This window comes from Mollisia scopiformis, assembly GCF_001500285.1.
Source record: "Mollisia scopiformis unplaced genomic scaffold LY89scaffold_10, whole genome shotgun sequence".
NCBI classification, from domain to species: domain Eukaryota; kingdom Fungi; phylum Ascomycota; class Leotiomycetes; order Helotiales; family Mollisiaceae; genus Mollisia; species Mollisia scopiformis.
In genome coordinates this window covers 980,156-1,002,998 of record NW_017263590.1, presented here as the reverse complement: position 1 = coordinate 1,002,998, position 22,843 = coordinate 980,156, and the positions used below count along the sequence as shown (strand labels likewise).

The following is a 22,843-nucleotide window of genomic DNA, read 5'->3' as shown; positions in this document are numbered from 1 at the left end:
GGTACTGTACAACGTCGAAGTTTCTGATCTATGCTGGAGTCCGAGTAGTAAGAGGGCGTCCTCCGTAACGTGTAAAGCGAGCAAGTGTAACTAAAAAGAAAATAAATTATACACAACGAGTCGTAAGCCGCTGAAGAATCTTCCAAAGTCTCGTGAAATCGTACGGCGTTGAGATTATGATTTTCATCAACTAACGAGAGCCCATTGACAAGCCCTGAAAGCTGGCGACCCAATTATCATTAGGAGTAATGCCACCAGATCTACCAAACTCTCCGCTCTCGTGGCCTGGAGTTGTACCGTGAGGCGACGGAAATCGACCAGGTAGTCCTTGATACTCTGCCGGTACTTGGAACGCAGCAAAGGGGTCCATAGCTACAAAGCCGCTTGGATTTACACCCATGTTACGAGGAGCTGTCGCGAAAGGAGAGTAGCCGTAGGTGTAAGCGGATGGCTGAAAGGCAGTTGGTGGCATGGAAGGGCGGTCAAGGTTTGAGCTGAATGGCTGCGTGTAGGCATTTTGATAGCCACGTCCTGCTTGAGAAACGCCGTATGTAGCTTGTTGATCTGCAGGCTGCGGACGACGCTCGCTCTGTGTGCTTCGACTAACGCCAACAGCTCCAGGACCAATGCCACTAGGTGCTTGAAGGCCTAGGGAGGGGCTAGCGAAGGAAGCTGGATTGATTGCAGACATCCAGATTCTGGTCTTGTAGACCTTGAATAGATCAGTAACGAGAGAGTTGAAGTTTATGTATGCGTCAGCGAAGTAGTAGAAGGTCAGCTTCTTCCAATCCCTGTTCTGATATTAGCACCTTTTCCACGGATGTAAAACATAAAACTCACATTTGGAATTCAGCATCAAGGATCTCCATGTGAAGACCATGCTCCTTCACCTTCTGCATACAGACTCTCTTGGCCTTTGCCTCATTGCCCTCCTTATCTCTGAGTGATTGGATCTCGTGTGCCTGAGCAAGGCGCTTGATGATCTTCGGCTTGATCTCACCAGGATTGGGCTCTTGCATACCATGCTGATTTGGGGGACCCATGCCGCCAACAGCGCTTCCTTGAAGACCGTTGGATGCAGCCATCAAGCCAGCTCCTGTGCCATCCGAATTGCCTGCTGCACCTTGGGAGTACATCATCAACCACTTGTAATGCTCCTCAGCGTAATGTTCCTTGAGATCTTTAGCAGTAGCCCAATCAACATTGTCCTTGGCGACGGTGCCCAGATCAGTGCCACGATCTGCTTCAACAATGACCAAATCTCCAGGCTTTACCGAGAGGCCTGTGCCTTCTTGAACGTAGAAGACATCGGCTCGAGAGCACTTGAAGAGTACGATATAAAGAAGTTGATTATGTCGAGGTTGAGGCACGCCATACATGCCGCGATGTGGAGAAGGTGCACGAGGAGTGTATTGTTGTTGAGGATTCGCAAACGGATACGCTGAAGGCTGCTGGTATGTCGTACTTCCGTATGATTCGACGTTTCGAGGGAGTGTGGCAGGGCCACCGAAATATGATGCAGCTGGTTGATGGTGTAAATGATCTACACTCAGAGTGCCTGCACAACCTTCTTCAAACAGAACATCCAACTGCTTCTGAGAAAATTGGGAGGGACGACGGTTTTTATCAAAAGTGAGCTCACCATGAGTATTCAAGCCATATCCAGAGCCATCTTGATAGCGATTCTGACCTGGAGAGAGACTCTCTTGCAGAGCTGCCTCGTGTGCAGAGATTGGTTCACCAACAGAGCTAACTGAGCCTTGTCTGGTAGGCACATCTGCGAAAGAATGGCGTCGACTTTGCGGAATATCGTTCAGACCACCGAAATCGAGGGAACTCTGCCAGTAAGCTCTCTTTACATTTTCAAGCTTTCTGTTTTCGAGGGAAACATAAGGAGAAAGGCGTGGTTGTGCACCAGTACCGTATTCGCTCAGGCGGCGTGCCAACAGACCCTTAGACGTAATATCTTGTAGTTCGTTGATCTCATCTAGTTCATCAATGGCGTAATCGGATTCTTCAGGAAGAGCCTGTGGGACGTTGTAACCGCTGGCCATGCTGTATGTGTTGCTGGTGGAAGATCGAGGTCGAATACGCGAGTTATGCTGTTGCTGCTGGAGCTGCTGTTGTCGAAGAAGCGCGTTCTCTCTTGCCAATATCTCAATTGTTCTTGAGTCGTTCATGTTCAGCGCCACACCGTGGTTAGAATCAGTAGTACTCTCATCATCATCGTCGTCGACTTCCTTCAAGTTGCTTAATCCCCCTTCGTTAGACATCTCGCTTAGCATAGATGGCCTAGAAGGGCGATGCTGTAGTCCTGTACTATTGTGTAGCTGTCTGCCACGACCAGTGAAGACTGGAACGCCACTTGGATTCGTTGGTACTTGAGCCGCGTCGCTGTCAAGCTGACCAACTGAATATGACTGTGACCTATAAGTCTTTGGTGTTGGGTGGAGGGGTATTGCGAAGGGGATGGTTGGAGGATCTTTCTGTAGAGGGCCCGGCTCGCCAAAGAATGAAGTAGATGATGAGGGCTTTTGAGAAGAGGCGGGCTCGGCAGAGAAGAAGGACGCGGAAGGCGGACCCTTCTGCACAGAGCTCGCTTCGCTGAAATAGGGGGTAGACGAAGACGGCGATTGGACGGAAGTAGGTGAGGGGAGTACCTCTGTTAATCTTGATGGTGGCTCTTTTCGAGACTCACTGGTCCATATTCCACTGGGCCAAGGGAAAGACCCAGAGCCGGTATGGCCGCGAGTTGAGCTACCTTGCCCGTGGGATCCCCAAGTTCCAGACTCTGCTGATGGAGTGCTCGGGTGAGAGGCAGTCGGAGACATTGTGCTGGAAGCAAATGATCCCTTTCTGGGTTGAGTGGCAGCGGCTTGTGTGGTATCGTTCAACCAAGAAGCTCGTCGGGTAGGTTTTTGAAGTTGTGCAGGGGGATGTGGATTCTCTGGGCGCTCAACTTCGTCGTCAGAGCTTGCAAGAGCTTCTGAATCAGGCGTTGATCTTCGTCCGTTGAACTTGTCAATGAGAATGGAAGAATTGTTGGAGTGCTTTGAGGGATTCATGATGAACAAGGTGTGGTAGTGGGACAGAATCGTCTGCTGCAGAATGGAATTCTGTAGCACGAAGTGGGCGGCTTGGGTGGAATATGTTGAAGGAGGTGCTAAAAGTGATGTCGTTGCAGAGTGAACAAGTGAGGCAGGGCAGAATGAAATTAATCACTCGAGGAAGGTGCTAGCCAGTGATGATATCGTGGAGCGGGAGATGTGATATGCAGCTGAGTGAGTGAAAGCTGCAAGGTGATGTCGTCGATGGTATACAGTAGGTCGAAGATGAGTCTTGAGACAGAGTTGAGGGACAACTAAAAAATGGACTATCAATGTCCCTGTATAAGCTGGACAATGTGAAATAGATTATGTATATCTAGGTAAACGAAAGTCAGTGAACGAAGTTGCCATATTGCAGACACTGTATGAACGAAATCCTTTGTCTATGTCCAATGGAGCGACGATTTTTGGTGTGTAAAAGTCTTTCAGGACAATAAGTATATTCAAGACCAGACACTAGTTGGCTTGATTTTCAAGGTGTCCTCGATAATTTGACCACATTCAATCAGTGTGGGTCTTGGCATTCTTGTGTGAACGAACGAAAAACTTGCTGACACTTGAAAATGTGTGGAAGGTCTCGCGCCTGCGGGGACGTTGAAATCCCAGATCCTTTGTTTAGAATAGATCTTGTATTAACAAAGGTTCTGTATTGGAGTGGATCTGCAGGGAATACCCTGACTTTACGACTCTGGAGGTGCTAGAGCCATTGAGTGCTTGACAAAATTGTAATATTGAAAATCTGCCAGTCTTGAAACAGACACTCTAAAGCAGCCAGTATTGCTAGAGTGCCAAACAAATAGACAAAGAGCTTATACTTCTGCCAAGGACTCAGGATTGATGGATGTTCGGTTCTAAGCTTGCAGATCAAAGTTACATGGGGCCAGACCATGCATATCGAATAGATATACTTGACCAGAAACAAATGGAGCCGATTTCTTCAGCATAACACTTGGAATTGGAAAACTTCAAGATATGATCTTGCTCCTAGTGGGCTCCAATTCCAAGAAACAAGTAGCAGCGTACCAGTACAACAGCAACGTACAACACCAAGGAAAACATCAACTCACCAGCACAGTATTAAGAATAATCCAGAAATCCAGAGTCTGGCGAACAAATTAAGAATTGGTATCTGTAGACCCGGCAAAAACCGTCAGCACCACTCTTCACATCGCATAGAACTCCGTCCAGCTGAAAGGAAGGTTTCAGCAGCTCACCTGAAATAACCGCAGTAGCCGTAACAAATCGTAACAAGATATTCTTCTAATATGGTCTTTTCCTCGCTCTTCTCGCAATTTATAGATTTTCGTACCCGTGTGTGATTGTCCAACCTTCTAAGTATTTCGCCAGTGTGCCCGGGACCAGAGTGATTCGTCGTAAAGGAAAAGTTCGAGAGGGAGAGAGCCTTCTGCGCATGCGAGTGTAATATGGCGTTGTAAGGCTTAGGGAGCGCCGAGACTATGCGTGGCCCATTATTTCGAGGGTGACGGAAAGGCAGAGGCCTCACTCTCGAGGTATTTATTATGTTTGCCGTCGAGGATCGTGGAGAGGGAGGTGGTTGCGTGGTGGTGCAGATGCTTGCGATGAGGGATTCGAAGTGTCGAGTGTCCAGGTGAGGCGCATGCGGGGAAAGGCCGGTGCGACGCGAGACTCTTCCTTTCCTTTCGGCTCAGGTGCAACACAATCCGCTGCCGGGCTGAGAATTTCGTTCCCTGACTGAGATCTGGGAGACGAGGGGATTGATTGAGGAGGGTGAAAATAGGGATACTGTCGCACGAGAGAATAGGGGGTGGGTTTGCTGAGAGGAGAAAGGGTGTTGAAGGCAAGCAAGCAAGCAGTTTTGAGGAGACAGAGAGGAGGTGCGATGAGAGTCGCCTGCACGCTGCAGCAGTGGAGTGGCGCTTTTCCTAAGCGTACTGTACGAAGGAGCAGGGTTGGAGGAAGAGACGGGGATGGGAAGGAGAGGGGGGCAGCACTGGGGCAATGAGTTGAGGGGAGGTGGCCGGCTTGGCTTGAGAACTAAACCCAATCTTCTACGACATCCCAGCCTAGACCTGCACTTGCACTGAGAAAAGAGAGATGCTTTGCATGATCCGTTTTGAAGACGCGGGTACGAGTGAAAACGGCCATCGTCTAAAACACTTGTGTCCTTTTCTTAATATACATTCATTGATTGATACAGTTTGTCAACCTCAATCTGCGTTTCCTGGTTCGTTTCGCTGCAAATTTTCCCTCTTGACTGGGGCGAGTTGACAGGGCACGCAAGAGTCGAATAGTCTTTGTCGTGGGTCTGTACACCACAATTCCACAATTCCCTGATGGTCCCCAATCAGGCCATGGGTCACACGCCGTAATATAGCAGCAGGTAGGCAGAGAGGAGGAGAGAATAGGAGTCTGCGCATTCTTCGCCGCCATCGTCGATCATCGTACTTTCCAGACCTGCGCAAGCTTCACTTCACAAGCTGCAATCACTTCCTTCACTTCTAGACACCCAATTTCGTGGGCAAGCCGCTCACTAGACCGCTGGCGGTACGGTCGAGGTCTGTTCCGATCGAGCTATGAAACCCCCAGAAGACCCTGAAAGGAGCTACTGTGCTTCGACTGCTCCTACCCCATGCCGCCTAGTGCTGCCACCAAACATCATTTCGCTGCTTTCTCCGTTCGAGATTCACAATTCACTCTCCATCGCAGTGCATCCATCCATCTGCTATCCCAAGCGAATCCGGATGCTTTCAGCGAAGCGGAGCAGCAAAGTCATGGCAGCACGCCACTATGGCATGTGTCAAGCACGAGCACGGTCGGCAGAGGAGAAGCAACAAGCAGAAACCCTCCATGGCGTATGTAAAGTTTCCCCAGATTTTCGTCTATCCGCCAACGAGATGCGGTGCGTGCTGGCCCCCCGAGATCCCGATGCCAGTCACCAGCAGTGTCATGCTCTGCAGTGGATCCAAGCAGCGTCGATGCGCTTCGAACTCTGGCTCATATTGGTTTGCAGCATTTTGCTAAGACAGAACCCAACCTGGACCATGAACATCGCAGATTTGTGGGGAACGCTACTCCAACGTGAAGACCGAGCAATGATGCCAATGAGAGGAGGAGGGGCTGACTGACTGTCAGCAATCGCCGCCGTTAGTTCATCGAGAGATCGACCATCGTTCGTCGCGCACATCGCGGCGTGCAAGGCAGAGAGACGCAAGCAAGCCCACACCCAACTCTTGCCTGCCGTTCATCGTCTAGATTGTTATCACCCTCACCTTCATATTGCGAGTGATCAAGGATTACGGGACCGATCATCCTTCCTGTATGCGAGCCCCTTGGATCCTGCAGCACAAGGCCTGAAGGGTGGGCGGCCATCTGAGGTCCTGATTCGCCCACGGTTCATATGATCGTACTTTGGAGGCCATCTTCTTCAGCCAATGACAAGACCCATCGAGCAAGAGAGAGGTGGTTGAGAGTTTCGTGAATTTCTTGACGGTCGTCTCAACAGAAGCGAAAAGGAGGGGCAGCCAACCTGCCAGAAAAACGTCCTATGCACGAAACTTCATCTGGTATGTTCACCATATGCAGTGAAACTATGTTTGGTCCGAGTGTTCATTTATCTTACAAAACAATAACAATCCCGGCCGTGCCCGCATCTCCATGTCCTGGTCTTTAATATCGCGAACCGTTCTCAGAGATATTTTTATCCGGACCACCTCCATCTCCCTATCCTTTTTGAAGCGTTGCGCTATGGCTCTGGTAAGGAAACGCCCGCAGAGATTGCAGCCCTTCACAATGCTATGCCACATTCCAAAGGTCTCGACGACTCACATGTGTCGAAATTTCTCAGCGATCACAGAATGGGTTAACAGACACGACTCTGAATTGCATATATTTGCTGAAGCATCTACGACTGCAAGCGTTTAAGCTTCGCGTAGGATATGAATCAAAAACACTAGGAATATCTTCCTCCCATCCTCACGAGAATGTAGCGAGTCACGGCTAGGTATAGACCTCAGTAATTCCCTAGCGTTATTTGTCCAGTTGCCAACTGGACCAGGGTATCTTGACATAGATGCTCTCGACGCAGGCTACCATGCCCATTTGGTAGTTATGCACGATTCAAGCTCTTGGCTGCAATCGGGATTCACGACTGTCAAGCGCTTCTTCAATGCTGGTGCTGCATGAAGGACGCCAGAGAGAAGAAGCTGGAAGTACTGTGCAAATGAATACATGTTTACACCCAAAGTTACCTTTTTATGATCCCATGTGACCCCGCGTGTACTAGCTCTAAAATGGTTTAGGCTAAGACTTTGGATTAGTCCAAATAAAGTATTAAAGCTCTTGCTTGTTTTTTTTAGCGACGTTTCTCCTCTTTAAGCCTTTTGTGCCGAATAAAGTGGCTAACTTTGAGATACGAGAATACTAAAAACTTTTTGACTGAGTTTTCAAGAATTTTCTGGTTAGTGTGACGGGACACGGAACGGCATGTAGGGCAGAAGCGGTCTTCACTTAGAATACTAAGGTGAAGAGCCCAAAAAGGGGCTCTCAGAGCTATATATATAGGAATAAGGTCACGTGACGTGGAAACAGCCGCAGAGCCTCAGGACAGAGATCAGCGCTGTCACAATCATGCGCCTCGCCAACCCCGATGCAGAGGGAATGAACTCAAAAAACCGGATTGAAAATGAAGTGGCTCTCGCCTCTACCGCTCTTAGTGCCTTCGAGCCACATGTGGTCCCTTCCGTATATGGTTGGGGTAGTGCAGCTGGCGAGTCTTCACAAGGCTGGATCCTCCAAGAGCTGATGCCAGGCACACCCGTGGATGAGGCATTCGGCACCATGAGTTTTCCGCAAAAGAAACAAATCTTTGCACAGATGGCTAAGTTGCTGAACACTTTGCAAGCCTATCAGCTGCCTGAGAGTATTACGGGTTTTGGGGGTGTGACATTTGACGACCTTGGCCATCATAAGAAGCTTCATTCAAGGGTCGACTCGAAGTGGCACTCAAGAATGCAGACGGCAATCCCTATATCCAAGGATGGCGTACCAACGGCGTAATGGGGCGTCTCGATGCCTTTGTTGAGCGCGGCATTCCAGCCCAGTTTGAGTCCCTGACCTCGAAGCAAGACAAAGTTATCGTACATGCTGATTTTAGTAAGTGGATTATACCATTGATTTCTGCTTTCATTTTGAGCTATGCTAATTATTTTACTACTATGCAGCCACCAACAATCTACTATTTGATGCTAAGTCAGGGCGTATAACTGCCTTGATTGACTACGACTTCGCATGCGTTTCGCATCCTTCTTACGAATTCCTTCGCTCCTTCGACGGCGCTGGTGGTCAGTTTCGGGGTTGGTCTGGCGACGAAGCTAGCGACCAGACGGCACTCAGGGATGCAAAGCTCCATGGGTTTCCGTCACCCCTCTCGCAAGCTACTCAAGATGGAGTCGAGTGGGATGTTGCAAAAGCCTGGGAAGATGAGCTAGAGAAGCTAGACACAAAGCGGCCAAAAACAATCGAGGGGATTGACAAGGTGGCAGACGTTGACGCTATCCTTCGAACAATTTTGCCTTGGCGTATCACCAATTCGGACATCGTACGGCTACAGCAAGAAGAAGTTATCATGCAGTGCAGGAACGATAATGAAGCACAGTTGATCAGGATTTTGAATCGCTTAGGATTCTAGATAGACTTGACAACCCCACTTTCGTTAAAAGAATTCAAGGTCTAATAAATATACTTGGTTAACACAATGATTTCATTACTGCTGTCAAGTGTTCCCAGACGCATCCATGGTTCTGTTCTGCATTTGCCTACTAGTCTACGCCATCTATAGACAGTTTTGTATGTGAAGAGCAAATGAATCCTAGTTTGTAGTTCTATAAGAGCATCATGTCAATATCGCCACTTTATATAATCTCTAGTCTTCCCGATCACATAATGAACAATCTCCACGTGTGTACTAGTGGACAAACTAATATTATGGTAGATGGATACAAGTCGAGGGAGAACGAAACAAGGACCGGAATCTCGCAAAGATCGCAACTCTCCCATACGTACAGATTGTAATCAATAACGACAGATCATTCATTGAACTGTCTATCTATCTAAGGCGCAACGAATCCGATCCTTGAACATCTGGCGAAAAGTCTCTTTCTCTAAGGAGCCGTAATGCGCCTCGAGCTCATAGCTATAGTCAGCCTTCTCTCGTAAACGTGCAACTATGCTTGTGAAAATGTTTGTAATGAGCCCGACATTGACCGATTGACGAGAATCTCGCAACGCAGCCAGGCCATGGACATACGATAGGCGGACGATTTCGCAAACAAGGGGTGTCTCCAGCGCTTCTACCATCTAAGCCTACTCTCTTCGCATCATCTGAGCCTTTTCCCTTCGCATCATTGGCTTCTCCCTTTACATCATCTCTTCGACGCCTTTCTTCTGCCGAAGCTTCTCCTCAAACTTTGCAAACTCCAGTACGGCAACCTCCTCCTCCTGATCGAGAACTTGGGTAACACCTTGTACCTCCTCGATCTGTGTGTTTGTGTTAGCTTGTGTTTATCCAGCTTGATGGCTCCCGGGATTACTCACATAGTGCATCAGCATTCCCTCTATACCGTTCTTCAGAGTAACCGTACTCGAGTCGCACGTCCTGCACGCACCTCGCAGCTTCAATAGAACCTGCCCCTCTTCAAATCCTCGAAACTCGATATCCCCTCCATCTTCCTGAATTGCAGGTCGTATCCGTGTTTCTAAGAGCTCCTTGATCATTCCCACCACCTCACTGTCATTCTCATTATAGCTGAGACTGTCCTCCTCCTGACCTTCTTGCCCGTCTACTCCAGATTTATTCTCTGTGACGTTGACAATCTGAGCCCCAGACGTTACCGCTTCCGTAATCAGAGAGAACACCTCAGGCTTGATATGCGCCCAATTGGCATCTGTTGACTTGGTGACTGTGATAAAGTCCGCCCCATAGAACACCGAAGCAACCCCATCAATATTCATCAACTGAGCCGCCAAAGGGGACGGGTGTGGAGGAGCCAGAGTGGATCTTGGATTGAGGTATTCGAGGAACGGCGAAGAGAGCCCAGCAGGCAATATAGGATGGTTTGGCAGGAACTTGAGCGCATCCGGATTAGGTGTATTCTCCGTCTGTATGAAGATACTCCTACTACCACTGACCGCAGGCGGCTTCACCATAGTAGAAGGTTGATGCAGTGGCTGTAACGTCGGTCTCGTCCTTGCATTCGAAGCTGCCATCGCTGGTAATCTGGTACTCTGATGCACACATCTCGCCGCACTGTAATGGGCAGGAACCGCTGGTTTCGCCGGTCGAACCTTGGTGAACAACGGCGCCGCTGCACGAACAATCTTTCGTGATGCCATATTTCGTATGATGTGACACCTCAACAAAGAATTATCTCGTTGAAGAATAGTCGTCGTTGATGGCGAAAAGAATGTTTTTGTAATCAGTATCAATCAAGCTATGACGCCAATTCACTAGCTTGTTCGTCCCTGAACGTTCTGATTCGCCGACCACTCAACCTTAAAAAAGTAACGATATGCAATCGAGAATCTTTGGCGGCTTCTTCCAGCCTTCAACGATGTCTATCGATTCTACGAACAATGGCGACGCGCCAAAATCTTCAGACGAAGCTGCGACTAGCAAACCTCAAGAAACTATCGCGGCCGCAGAGCAACCAGCGCCCGCAATGCCCGCATCGCAGCCAGAGCAAAGCTCAACGGAAGTGAACCTCCCTCCTACCAAGAAGCTGTGCGGTGTCTGCAATGAAAACGAGGGCAAATACAAATGCAGCCGCTGCTACCTCCCTTAGTATATCCCCCTCCCCCTCCACCTAAATGGAACTTTCTAACTAACAATCACCAGCTGCTCAATCCCCTGCTCCAAAAACCACACCCTCAACCACCCACCCTCACCTCCGAAATCCTCTCCCTCTCCCTCACCCCAACCCGCTTCCCTCCCTCACCCCACAACCAACGGCCGTCCCGGCACCACCACAGCACCAACCAAAACCCCCTTCGCAGCCCTCGACACCTCCCCCGACCTCCGCCTGCTCTTCACCCACTACCCCAAACTGCCCACCCTCCTAACCCGCATCCACACCACGACGCTGCCTCCCCTCTCCTCCTACACCAGCTCCGGCCTCCCGACGACTTCCAACCAGAAACAGACGTGGACCTCTGATCGCGGGCTTCAGCGGGGAGTCGAGGCGTTGAAGAAGGCGCGGAATGAGGATGGGGTTGATGGGGAGAGTGTTAGGGAGTATGGAAGGGTTGTGTTGAGGATTTTGAGGGAAGAGGAGGAGGGGGGAGGGGGAGTGACGGCGGAGGAATTGGTGCAGAGGGAGGTGAGGGAGGGGGAGGTGGGGATTGTGGAGATGTTGCTTAATGGGGATATTGGTTTGAATACCTGAAAGGAAGGAAAGCTAGTGTGGATTTCATCAGAGCACGGCGTTGATGAGATGAGGGATTGGGATACTTGGTGAGTGAGAGGAAGACTGAACTCAAATGTGTAGATGGAGGCTGACTTGGCGACTAGTGACGGATGGAAAGTTTGCATATATCATGACAGACATGATTGGCGAATGAATCTCACCAATAGGATGGGTAGGGAGACAGACTTCTGGACAGTCTATTGAGAGAACGAAACATAAGATACCCAGCGCCGTTTAATGCGCCAACGCCATACATAGACCAGACCAGCATGAATTCATTCAGCACATCAACTTGGATGACGCTTGAAACGAGCCAGAAAGCTCCCCTTGACACCCTTCCCATCGGGCGGCGATGATCCCAAACCAGCTATCCCTTCATCTCTCCGTTCAGGCTTCACTCCCTTCTCCTTCTTGCCTATTAACATCCAACTCGACTCCATCTTCTTCAAGAATGGACTCGCCTTCTCCTTCTTCCTGTTCTCCATCTCGTCGTCTCGTTGCGCCCAGTCGTTTCGGTGGTCATTAACAATCTCATGTGGTGCCGGCTTCACTTTCTGCTTGGGAACCGGCGGTGGTGATGACGCTTCCTCCTCCCAGAATAAGTCTCCAGTGCTCATTGGCCGGGGAGCACCCTTCTTGTGATTCCCAATCAAGTGCGCAAACTCCCCATTAAAAGTCCGTTGAGGAACCTTGTATAGATCTCTCTCCGAGTCCGCCTCGGCAGCTTCCTCCATCTCCTGAGTCCATTGAAACTGGTTCCTATTTCTCAGTAGATGAGCGTCCAGCATCGCCTGATCCATAGCCACCGTCTTCTGAAGCAGGGTCAGAGGTTGCCTCTCATTCTCAATGCTCACACGGTCTAGATGAGCCTTGACGACCGGCTGTGCTAACTTGTGCATCTTCAACGGCTTGGCCTGGGTCGTGGTTCGCTCGAACGAAGCCGCGGCCGTGGCAGGCACATGATGATACCCATTCTGAGCGTGCAACGCAGCTTCAGCCGCCGCCGCTTTCGCAGCTCTGGCCTCACGGCGCTTCTCAGATTTGATTTTCTGCTCCACGATGTGGGCTTGCAGGCGCCGAGAGAGTTCCTCCGGGTCGAATGGTTCCCCGGATTTGACTTTCCGGCGGGGACCGCTGGTCTTGGGGTCGCGCAATGGATGGGTCATTGAGCGTGTTGGTCCCTTTAACTATTGAAATATCCTGTTAGGAATTTGGTTCGGTATATAATGTCTTGCTTTTGGGGGGCGCGGGGAGGGCGAGCACGCGACTTACAGCAGGGCGTTCCACAGGCGGCGGGGGAAGGGTACCAGCGACTTTGGCCATTTTGGAGTGAGAGGACGGAGGCACGGTTTATATGAGAGGATATAGGAATGGGTGAACACAATTTGTTTCAGAGGGTTGGTGAAAGTATGTGGTACGGTCACAACAGTCGAGCAAGAAGCATGGACCCGTGTGTTTCCGTCCGGCAAAAGTCTCTCGACAGGCGAGTAGCAGGACCTTGACCTGAACTGGAATCGAGAGTCAGGAATTGGAGAAGCTAACAGATGGGATTGGGGATAGGAGGGGGGAGTTGGTCGTACATGTAGTCGATTCGAAAAAATGGTACAAGCCACCAACGTTATGAGTTAGAACGTCAGACCCTGACTACTGACTGACTCTTGGCTTTTTACCTGGGCTTGCATCGGCGGATGTGGATGTGGATTGTGGATGTGGATGTGGATGTGCAGCAAGCAGAGAAGTGGCAGCGTACGTGCGAACGAGGGTGGAACGAGCCTTATTTTTGCTTCCTGGTCTGGTCTTGTCTTGTCTTGTCTCTTGTTTGGCTTTGGGATGTGGATGTGGATGTGGATGTGGATGTGGATGTGGATGGATGCTAACGATGCTGGGCTGGGTCACTCGACTCCGGACTCTCCATCCATGACTTCACCCTTCCCACTTCACCGCATCTGGGCGAATTGACCAACGATCCTCTGGCGTTCCGGGTTACGTTGCGGGCGTCTGTCTTGGAAAGGAGGACCGAAAGCAGTTTAACGCGGTGCCTGCTGGTCCTCGGCAGTGTTCGAATTCATCAAGTCGCCGGCTGTACCGCCCAATGTGGAAGTGTCGTCTCGTGCCTGTGTGTTCCGAGCAGGAGGAGGCTGGTCACGCACCGAGTCGCGCCCCATGGATGGAACCAGGGAACCAGGTTGTGGACATCGTGACCCCAGATTTGCCTCTTTCTTTCTTTCTCTGCAGCTGAAGCATCATCGGTCGATGTCTCATTCCTCAGCGCTGAGCAGTCATGAGTGAGTGTTGATCGTCAGCTCGTCGTCGAGCAACAGACAGCACAGGAACGCAGAGTCGATTCTCATCCAATCCAGGTACACGGCCGCCGTCTTTGGCGAGCGGCACTCAAAGTCCAGCTAGGCCAGGCACCGCATTGAGATTGGACATGCTTCGTTCCGGTCTGGACTCGATCAACACGCGACAATACTCAACAGAGATTCGCTCCCCAGCGCTGCGCTGCCCTGATGCGCTGCCCATTTCATTTTCCGGACGCATAATTTATACTACTCCCGCAGTAGCACCACGACAAAAGAGCCATCCAATCGTCGCAGGGCCGCTCCTGCAGCTCTGCAGCATTTACTTGTGGGGAACCCTGAAGATACAGTTTTTTGCCTGTTCACGCGGTCAAGTTTCGTCTCGTCTGCACGTCTCCATCTTCTCATGCTAAGGCAGCATTTAAGGACGCCAAGATGCTTCACCGTTTCTTGCGTGCAGGAGGAACTCAACTCTTGTCGTACAGAACTCGACAGCGTCGCACAAACCGGCTGGAAAGCGCAAGAATCCCTCCGAGTGTCCCCTCATCAACGGACACTTCTTCCGCTCTCAAGGGGGGGTTTCGTTTCATAGATTATATATTCGACATCATTTACTTCCCGTCGAAAAGCAATGTCACCGCCTACCTCGGTGTTTGGTGATCCATTGTGGCTGCAGGATCTCTTGGTCTACATTGGTCGAGCTTGACCAAACGTTTTCTGTTGCAATCAAAAGAAATTACCAGGTAATATGTTGGAAATGGCACCAACACAACCGTGCAACCATTCATAAGCTCATATGCAAGACAGGACCATCTCAAGCTGGTCTATATTCGACGCTTGGGTTCACCCATGGGATCGCAAAGTTAGGTACCTCAGAATGAGATAACCGAAAGCTGGATCTCCGCTAGGAAGACGGGATGTGATGCGACCAAGAAAAGCAAAGCCTCACTTTGGACGGCGACTGTTGTTGTCCTCCGAAGACTTCACGTGTACCCGTGAGCCGTTATGAGGAGCACGACTTTCAGCTGAGTTCAGCTCTCATTCAAGTCGTCCAACCTTCTAGAAGTCTAGAAGTCTCAGGTTTCACACATACCGCTCCTTTGCCGCAATCCATGTTCTAGATGTTGAGATGGAGATTTCCATCATTTCGATGATTGTTGAGCCTCAGGATCAGATATGATGGCATACTGCATGTCATGTCGGATAGCACGGAGCTTCCCGAGCATGCCGTTCATCACCGAACTCAAATTTCCTCAAGTCTAGGTAATATGCAGCCTTGTAGGCCTTATCTGTTGGTAGCCTCGTTGGTGACGTTGTTCTGCAGACTCGAGCTCTGATAGCTTGCTTGCTTGGTGCAGATATCTGTACGAGGGAAACACGACGGTGGATCTCGTATACCAGATGTTGAGCACGACTCTGTGTCACGATACTCAAAGCCCGGTCAGATCGTAAGGTGATGGTGGGTGAAATCTAGGTGACGATCATGATCAGAATGCTTTCACCTTATTCGGTCATTGCGGAGACGTTCGAAAACTGGGACTGGATATCGGATGAGCAGCCGAAGATCCCTTGCAATTATCGATTGCTGCAAGAAGCCCGAATGATTGACCAATGCATCCGCAATGGGATGGAAGCACACAACTAGAAGGAAAAGAAGCGTTCTCATTCAAAATTCGGAAAGGTTTGCTTTTGGCTCTTGGAGCACTCGCAAGCACATCTTGTGGATTGTTGAACTGAGGAAATTCTGGAGGCTCGAAGCTCCACACGTTGTTCCAAATGATCTGATATGATCGCCAAGACTTAGTGGGAATGCTTGTGCTGATCCTAGCAGCTCTTGTTCGTTGAGACAGTTGCTGAATGCGACGGAATCCTTTTTCGGAGAGCTGCTCCTTCCTATAGATGTATGTGACCATACATCTTCATGACCATACTTCATTGCAATATGAGCCCACTTTCCTCCCTATATACTATATATTTGGCGCTCCATGAGCCACTCGTGTGGATGGTATTTATCTCGCTGGACTGACTCGCAGGATGTCAATAACGGTGACAGAAGCCTCTTTTTTTTCTGGACATTGCGGCAGGCTTGGCATTGGTATTGTGGCCGTGAAAGGTCGGCAGACATCGTGAAGGAATGTTATGCTCTGCGAATTAGTCTGCTTCAGCAGCGTCCTGCAACGGGCATCCGCTCTCTTCCTCAGCCCCTTCTCACCCAGTGAAGGATTTCACGTGTCGTCGCCGGTGGCAGCGCGTGGTTGCGGAATGCTTCCTTTTGGCACAAGTGATACGTCTTGGTTTGAAGATTCGCAGACGTGCGCCAGCTCCCCCTGCTCCTTCACCTGCGCTCTCTCGCCCACCTCACAGCAGAAGTCAGTTCCAACCTGATTCTGCTGTTGGTTTTGGTGGTGCTGGTGGTGCTGGCCATGAGACGGACACTCGGGCTGTCCGCGTTGGTAGCGAATGGGGTGCTTCGCTGGGCGAGCGTGGGCTGCGTTCCCGAAGATGCCCAATCCCCTCGGTGCCCTCAAGCAGCCCCGCCAAAGATCCAGGTTAGCCTCGCAGCCTGTACCACCAGTACCCATCCCCAGCTCCACCCACAGGAAGTACAGCACTACAGTACATTGCTGGACTCCGCTACCCAACCCACTACCCACAACCCACCAAAGACCACAGACACTCTCAATAATCTGTTAAACAGAAAACTCTCCTGCACAAACCCTCAGAGCAACACCACTGGTATCAATGCAATCATCTACTCAGACCGGGCCTGTCGACCTGGATAAAGCTGCAAGAGCTGCGTTGTCTGTTGCTGCTGTAGGACGGCGGTGGCATGCTCTTCCAACCACACCTGTGGACTAATCGCGATATTGGGACATGGTTCTACTCACATCTTTTTTTTATCAGCACTGCAAGTTACCGATCTGACAGGGTTTTGGCCACCAGTTGAACTGAGCAGCAGGCATATTTGCCTATAGTCATTTCAGAGGAGCAATGTCTATGGATGGAGTCACTTTGCTTCCGCAACGCAAACCATCATCAACACTACGAGATCCGCCTTCCTCAGCATCCAGCTTTTCCGCCAAAGCTGCGTCGCCCTCGTCGTCTGCCTCGACACCGCGCAGCAGCGCACGCCCAAGCTTCGCAACCAGGACCCTCTCCGCGCCGGGAAATCCAAACGCTCTATCGCTGGAAGATGATGCGGATACCCAGCAGCGCGACTCGGTGACATCCATAAGGGACGATCCATTCTTTCGAAACTACTTTTCACCGCACTCCGTTTCCATCTCTCGGGAATTGAGGTCTGCGACTTATTCCCAAATGATGGACGACGAGGAAACGGGGCCCTTGCTCCCTGCTGGAAGGGCAGTCGAGAACTCTGTGAATCTGCCTGTGCGAAGCCCCAATTCTGAGCAAGAAAGTATGTCGGACTGACGAGAGGGTGTAGCCACAATCAAGGAGTGGGATTCAGGACATAAATATAGCTGTCATTGGGTACGTAGGATTTTACTTTATTTCGGGATATTTTAGGAGCTGGATTCATAGCCTTGCAAAAGACCTCGGCTGTGGTGCTATTTGATGTTTTGATGAATGATATACTAATTTCTCTATAGGAGTACGGGCGTGGGCAAAAGTACTCTGATTATGCGCGCACTGGGACTCCGGGCCCTCCCAACAAATATTGCTTCGAGTCTTCGAATGTCGGTGGACAATGTGGTTTACACAGTTAGCCTGATTGAACTCGACCTCGAATCCTTCGATATAAATCCGGATCGCCGAATCCAATGGCCGAAACAAATCAATGGGCACATTGTGCCCCGTATGGATGGAGCCCTTCTCTTATACGATGTCATGAACCGAGAGAGTATTCAGGAATTGCCTCAGACCTTGAGTGAGTTTCTGAGAAGTTGTCTATATGTACAAGGACCGCGGACTAAATTCTGCAGATGGACTGGTCAATTCCTCCTTGCCTACAATCCTTGTATCCTGCAAATGTGACAACCCAGAAAATACCCGTCAAATCGACGTTGAGAGTATGGAATCAGCTTGTCTGTCATGCGTCGAGGCTGTGAAGACTGCAGCGAACGTCCCTGAAACGGCGAGACTCTGCCTCTCTTCGATGCTTCGAGCTGTCATGACGAACAGGAGTAGTAAGTTAGGAATTTTTTCCATGTGACATTATTTGAGCTTTTAGCCATGTTCATCTGTTCTCCGCATTATTTATCTCTTCTTGGCAACGATCTACTCCATACATTTAACTTTTCTATTTTGAGATTTTCTCGTCTTCTCATCTTGCCCCATTTCCAACACTGACACTTCTCGCCAGCTATGATATCTACAACGGAAAGTTCTGGTGCTCGACGTCGAGCTACATCGTCTGCGAATCTCGAGGCACCTCCAGATGCCTCCAGACCACTTAGTCAACATTCCAAGCATAGTCGTGCAAGCTCGGACTATTCTCTGCTCCGAGGATTTCCCTCGCCACCCCCTGTGTCTACCAGAGGCCAGCCTCCCTTGTCCCGGGGCAATGGGCGAACCAACCTGCACCATCAGATTATACTTCCTGACCCACACGACGCGCCGCCACTTTCGTCGCACCCGGCGTTTCGACATGACAGCTCCTACACGTCGTCGGATGCGAGCAATCAATTAACCACAAGCGGGCTCAAACCTCGTTCTCCTCTCCCATCACCCGGTACTGGGAGAGTCACCGATAATTCTTTCCTGGATATGGAAGAGTCGGATGCGGAGTCAGCGTACCGGTATTCGGATGACATCCCTATCTTACAACGAAATGACGATAGCTTCTTCGACAAACCAGCCAAAGTTGCTGGCGTGACTTTCGATGAGTTGGTGGATCGATTATTAGGTCAGAACATGTCACGCGCAGACAACAATTTCTCAGATATCTTCCTTTGCCTATATAGAAAATTCGCGGCTCCAGCCGAGTTATTTGGTGCCATTGATGCTCGATTCGAGCGTATTGCGGAGGATAAGAATACACATTACCTGACTCGGACAGCCACTCAGTTGCGCGTTATTACAGTTGTCGCAAAATGGGTCGCAACTTATCCAGGAGACTTTGCCAGCCGCTCGACGAGTGCCAAGCTTGAGTGCTTTATCAATACATTATCCTCAGAACCAGTGTTTGCTGCAGCCGCGCTAGAAATGAGAACTCAGCTCAACTCGCGAGTTTTCGAGGACGATGACACGGGATGGGCTCGTACTGATGCCGATGTAGAGCACGAGGAAAGGCTATCCAGTGACTCCGCTCCCTCGTCCCCACGGAGAAGACCCGAGCCAAGCGGAGTAGAGATCGAGGAAGAGATGGCGAATTTGCACATGGAGGATGAGGAAGGCGCAGATATGGTACGGAAAGAGTCGAGAGCAGACTCTACCGCTTCAACACGGCCTCTATCACCCACCCAATCTCTCTCACCATCTTTCCACACAGTAGAAGACTACGAAAAAGAAGCAGCAACCATGGTACCGAAAGGAACCCTCCCACTAACCAAATTCCGCTATCACATCTTCATGGATATCTCCGACGACGACCTAGCCGACGAGATGACCAGAATCGACTGGGTCATGTTCTCCTCCATCCGCCTCCGCGACTTCGTCCGCCACGTCAGCCTCTCACTAGAACAAAAAGACCGCTGTAGAAGCCTCACCAACGTCAACCGGATGATCAGCCACTTCAACCACATCGCCAGATGGGTCGCCAACATGATCCTCATGCGCGACAAAGCCAAGCACCGCGCCCTCATGCTCGAGAAATTCATGACCATAGCCCTCAAACTCCGACAACTGAACAACTACAACGGCCTCGCAGCCGTCCTCGCCGGCATCAACGGCAGCGCGATCCACCGCCTCAGCCAAACCCGCGCCCTCGTCCCGCAAGACGTCCAGAAACGATTCGCCCGCCTCGTGATCCTCATGGGGACACAAAAATCGCATTTCGCGTACCGTCTGGCGTGGGAGAATTCCTCGCTCCCCCGCATCCCGTTCATCCCTCTCCACCGCCGCGATCTCGTGTCGGCTGAGGAAGGAAGCCGGACGTTCGTTGGAGCGAATGGGGAAAGGATCAACTGGAAGAAGTTCGAGGTCTTGTCTGAGGTTATACTGCCGATTATGAAGAGTCAGGTGGTTCCGTATCCGAATCTGGCCAAGCATGAGATTGCGAGGGAGCTTATCTTGGACTGTAGGATGCCTGTTGATGAGGAGGTTTGTTTTCCATCTTTTTCCCCTTTGTGTTTGCGAGGGTGGGGAAAGTGGCTAATGTGAGAATGAATAGGAGGTCTATCAACGGTCTTTATCCCTTGAAAGCGCATCTTCCGGCCCAGTCGAGTTTGGGAAGAAAAAATTCCCTTGGTTCCAGAAATAGGGTAAAAGTAATTACGTGCTATGTGTTGTTATGGTTTGGTTTTAGGGCAGGGCGCTGGGGGGTCTATTGTTAATTGCCTCTTTTTGGTGTCTATCTGTCTGTCTGTTGTTGGGTTGGGTTGGGTTGGGTTGGGTTGGATTGGGCTGAATGAATGGGAAGGGAAGGGAATGGAAAGAAGATTTGTTGGCTGGCTGACTTACTGACTGACTTGGCGATTTTGCGACATACCCACTTGAATGAGATAAGCTGTAGATGGAATGCAAATGAGAGGATCTTTGGATGAGATGGTCTTTTTGGTTTGTGTGTTGAATGGATGTGCGGAAGCTGGTGGTCATGAATCCAAATCACCAGGTCGAGTCCTGGTTTCACTATTTCAAGGATGAATGACACTTCGTTCTATCTTTCCTTTGGTCTTAGTTCCTAACTAGGAACCCCAACCCTGGTGTTCATTAGTACGGTATCCTAGATACTCGTCGATGCACAACAATTTTGTCTTGCTACTCATATCGTCAGGTTTAAGATGGAAGATAAACCCACAACCCGCTCAAGATTCGGTACAAAAGCACTTGTCGGTATGCAACAAAATTTGCCTTTTCAGACTATTCGTTGTCTAATTAAGATTAATCTACTAAGCTCGATATCTCGGGTTTGCTGGGAAGTCTTACTTTCTTGTCAGACTCAAAGTCTTTATTTTATGTACAGTCTCAAGGATTGATGGTATGAGATGAAGATGATTGCTCTCTATAGAAGATAAGTTTGTTTTGAAAACAATGAGATATGCTCTTCAATGAACTGAGATAAATATTGTATGGCATTCAATCACGGACATCGTAAGTAAACGCAAGGCGAAAGGGGATAGATCGGCTAATAAGCGATACGTTGCGAAGGTTGGGATTGAAGATATTCTTGTCCTAAAGTTTCTGGGGTAAGGTACATAGGTTGAGTGCCACGTGGATGCTGAATCTCAAGGGATGAGACAGCTTCTAGTATGACCTCAACTTTTCCACTCATGGCTTTTTTGGAGGTGGGGAAATGTCCGGCGAGATACGGGACATTAATTTTCATATTTCGCTTTTAGAATTTACTTATTTCTCCCTAGTCCTCTCCTAAACGAATTCCAACGGACACCCCTTCTCCACACTCTCCCTCGCCATCTTCTCCTTCACAACCTCCTTCGTCAACCTCATCAAGCTCTCCATCAACTCATCACTCCTAAACACTACATCAAATTAGCCTAGCCCTTCAAAACGAGACCCCAAGAACGCAACAACACAACAACACAACAACACAACAACAAGATGAAAATACACAACTTACACTCACTCCCCTCCTCCACCCTCGCCGGCGGACACACATACCTCCCACTCTCCTCCGTCCTCGTCGCGCAGAAAACAGCACTACTACACCCCTCCCACTGATCCTTCTTAAACGGCTTCATCCCCACACTCATCCCGTACCCGAGCATCGGGTACGGCTCGTGGATATCCTCCGTCGACATCTTCGTATCGACAAACCCCGGATGGACCGTATTGGCCAGTATCCTCGGGCACTTGGCCGTGAGATATTTAGAGAGATAGCGCACGTACAGCATCTGGGCGAGTTTAGAGCGTCCGTATTGTCCGTTAGGACCTAGGTCCGTGTTGAGTTCTTCCAAGGACGCGAATTTACAGTCGGAGGGCGTGGCTTGGTGCGCGTTGGAGCCCAGGGTGACGATCCGCACTGTGTTTCCGTTTCCCGCGGAGGATTTCATGAGTGGGAGGAGATGCGAGGTCAGGATTACGTGCCCGATGTGGTTCACGGCCATGTGTCTATCGACGCCATAATCTGTGAGTTCGTAAGTCATGATCCCGCGGGCGGCGTCGTTGATTAGGATATCGAGGCGGTCGGTCTGGGAGGCGATTTCTTTTGCGACGCTGGCGATGCGGGACCAGTCGCCAACGTCGCATTGGATGAAGGATACTTTTTTGGCGGTTTCCGAGCCGAGGGTGGAGGTGATGTGGGAGAGTGCGGAAGAGTATACTTCGGGGGAGAGCGCGATGATGAATAGTTTCGAGAGGTTGTGTGAGAGGAGCGTGTGTGTGCAGCCGTAGCCTATGCCTTCGCTGCCGCCGGTGATGACGGCCACTTTGGAGGTGAGGTCTGGGACGTCTTTTTCGAGGTCGAATTTGTGCTCTGGGTCTGCGAGGGAATGGCTGAGTGTGGTGTTAGTGTTGCAGTTGAGATTGGAGGGAGAGGAGGAAATACGCTGTGCCGCCGAAGTTCTCGGTGATGGTTGACTTTACTGTGTCGATTATTCCGGCCATTTTGGGAGATTGTGAATGGAATAGACGGGGCGAGGAACGGATATGGATTGCTTGTCTTGAGAGTTGAGAGAGGAGTAGACGTCGAGGTATGGAGAAAGACATGTACGAAAGAAAGGAAACGATAAGAGAAAGAAGATCAATGAAAACATGTATGTGGATGATCGAAGCTCATACGTTCCCTTGTCTTACTGAATGTAGCTGTCATCGAACTTGATGATGTAACGAATTAACTCTTGTGCTCGATGCAGACAGAATGACTGCATTCTAGATTTCCACAGGTACGGAGCATTCCTCGAATAACACCCAATCA

The 22,843-nt window shown here is 50.1% G+C and overlaps 7 protein-coding genes across 7 annotated transcripts; 3 read left to right on the top strand and 4 right to left on the bottom strand.

The window, feature by feature from the left end:
- Positions 1–81: 81 nt before the first annotated feature.
- On the bottom strand, positions 82–3,432 carry LY89DRAFT_43029 (uncharacterized protein). The gene is made up of 3 exons (XM_018207466.1): positions 1,643–3,432; positions 841–1,522; positions 82–791 (listed from the first exon to the last, which is right to left on the bottom strand). Exons 1-3 carry the CDS (start codon positions 3,063–3,065, stop codon positions 191–193), a joined length of 2,706 nt encoding a protein of 901 aa, XP_018072593.1. The 5' UTR covers positions 3,066–3,432; the 3' UTR covers positions 82–190.
- A 4,283-nt stretch (positions 3,433–7,715) lies between these two features.
- Positions 7,716–8,840, top strand: LY89DRAFT_717824 (APH-domain-containing protein; the record flags this gene model as incomplete). The annotated part of the gene is made up of 3 exons (XM_018218372.1): positions 7,716–8,025; positions 8,061–8,240; positions 8,309–8,840. 3 exons carry the CDS (start codon positions 7,716–7,718, stop codon positions 8,773–8,775), a joined length of 957 nt encoding a protein of 318 aa, XP_018072592.1. The 3' UTR covers positions 8,776–8,840.
- A 490-nt stretch (positions 8,841–9,330) lies between these two features.
- Positions 9,331–10,654, bottom strand: LY89DRAFT_42711 (NifU-like protein). Its single transcript, XM_018207443.1, has 2 exons — positions 9,681–10,654; positions 9,331–9,623 (listed from the first exon to the last, which is right to left on the bottom strand). The coding sequence occupies exons 1-2, from the start codon at positions 10,476–10,478 to the stop codon at positions 9,504–9,506; spliced, it is 918 nt and encodes a 305-aa protein (XP_018072591.1). The 5' UTR covers positions 10,479–10,654; the 3' UTR covers positions 9,331–9,503.
- A 42-nt stretch (positions 10,655–10,696) lies between these two features.
- On the top strand, positions 10,697–11,527 carry LY89DRAFT_732919 (uncharacterized protein; the record flags this gene model as incomplete). Its single annotated transcript, XM_018219744.1, has 2 exons — positions 10,697–10,926; positions 10,981–11,527. The coding sequence occupies 2 exons, from the start codon at positions 10,697–10,699 to the stop codon at positions 11,525–11,527; spliced, it is 777 nt and encodes a 258-aa protein (XP_018072590.1).
- Positions 11,528–11,754: 227 nt separating this feature from the next.
- Positions 11,755–13,027, bottom strand: LY89DRAFT_42744 (uncharacterized protein). Its single transcript, XM_018207448.1, has 2 exons — positions 12,821–13,027; positions 11,755–12,735 (listed from the first exon to the last, which is right to left on the bottom strand). The coding sequence occupies exons 1-2, from the start codon at positions 12,869–12,871 to the stop codon at positions 11,836–11,838; spliced, it is 951 nt and encodes a 316-aa protein (XP_018072589.1). The 5' UTR covers positions 12,872–13,027; the 3' UTR covers positions 11,755–11,835.
- Positions 13,028–16,735: 3,708 nt separating this feature from the next.
- On the top strand, positions 16,736–20,201 carry LY89DRAFT_42725 (ras GEF). Its single transcript, XM_018207445.1, has 5 exons — positions 16,736–17,238; positions 17,294–17,340; positions 17,460–17,737; positions 17,793–17,996; positions 18,173–20,201. The coding sequence occupies exons 1-5, from the start codon at positions 16,840–16,842 to the stop codon at positions 20,128–20,130; spliced, it is 2,886 nt and encodes a 961-aa protein (XP_018072588.1). The 5' UTR covers positions 16,736–16,839; the 3' UTR covers positions 20,131–20,201.
- A 1,135-nt stretch (positions 20,202–21,336) lies between these two features.
- LY89DRAFT_583657 (NAD(P)-binding protein) lies at positions 21,337–22,533 on the bottom strand (the record flags this gene model as incomplete). Its single annotated transcript, XM_018209227.1, has 3 exons — positions 21,337–21,442; positions 21,541–22,422; positions 22,475–22,533. The coding sequence occupies 3 exons, from the start codon at positions 22,531–22,533 to the stop codon at positions 21,337–21,339; spliced, it is 1,047 nt and encodes a 348-aa protein (XP_018072587.1).
- Between the last annotated feature and the right edge of the window lie 310 nt (positions 22,534–22,843).

Coding starts and splice junctions, on each gene's coding strand:
- LY89DRAFT_43029 (XM_018207466.1), bottom strand. CDS start 3,065: ATGAATCCCTCAAAGCACTCCAACAATTCTTCCATTCTCATTGACAAG. Junction 1,523..1,642: donor ATATGGCTTGAATACTCATG/GTGAGCTCACTT, acceptor ACCATCAACCAG/CTGCATCATATTTCGGTGGC. Junction 792..840: donor CTTGATGCTGAATTCCAAAT/GTGAGTTTTATG, acceptor ATATCAGAACAG/GGATTGGAAGAAGCTGACCT.
- LY89DRAFT_42711 (XM_018207443.1), bottom strand. CDS start 10,478: ATGGCATCACGAAAGATTGTTCGTGCAGCGGCGCCGTTGTTCACCAAG. Junction 9,624..9,680: donor AGGGAATGCTGATGCACTAT/GTGAGTAATCCC, acceptor ACAAACACACAG/ATCGAGGAGGTACAAGGTGT.
- LY89DRAFT_42725 (XM_018207445.1), top strand. CDS start 16,840: ATGTCTATGGATGGAGTCACTTTGCTTCCGCAACGCAAACCATCATCA. Junction 17,341..17,459: donor ATAAATATAGCTGTCATTGG/GTACGTAGGATT, acceptor ATTTCTCTATAG/GAGTACGGGCGTGGGCAAAA. Junction 17,738..17,792: donor GGAATTGCCTCAGACCTTGA/GTGAGTTTCTGA, acceptor TAAATTCTGCAG/ATGGACTGGTCAATTCCTCC.
- LY89DRAFT_42744 (XM_018207448.1), bottom strand. CDS start 12,871: ATGGCCAAAGTCGCTGGTACCCTTCCCCCGCCGCCTGTGGAACGCCCT. Junction 12,736..12,820: donor CGCCTGTGGAACGCCCTGCT/GTAAGTCGCGTG, acceptor ATATTTCAATAG/TTAAAGGGACCAACACGCTC.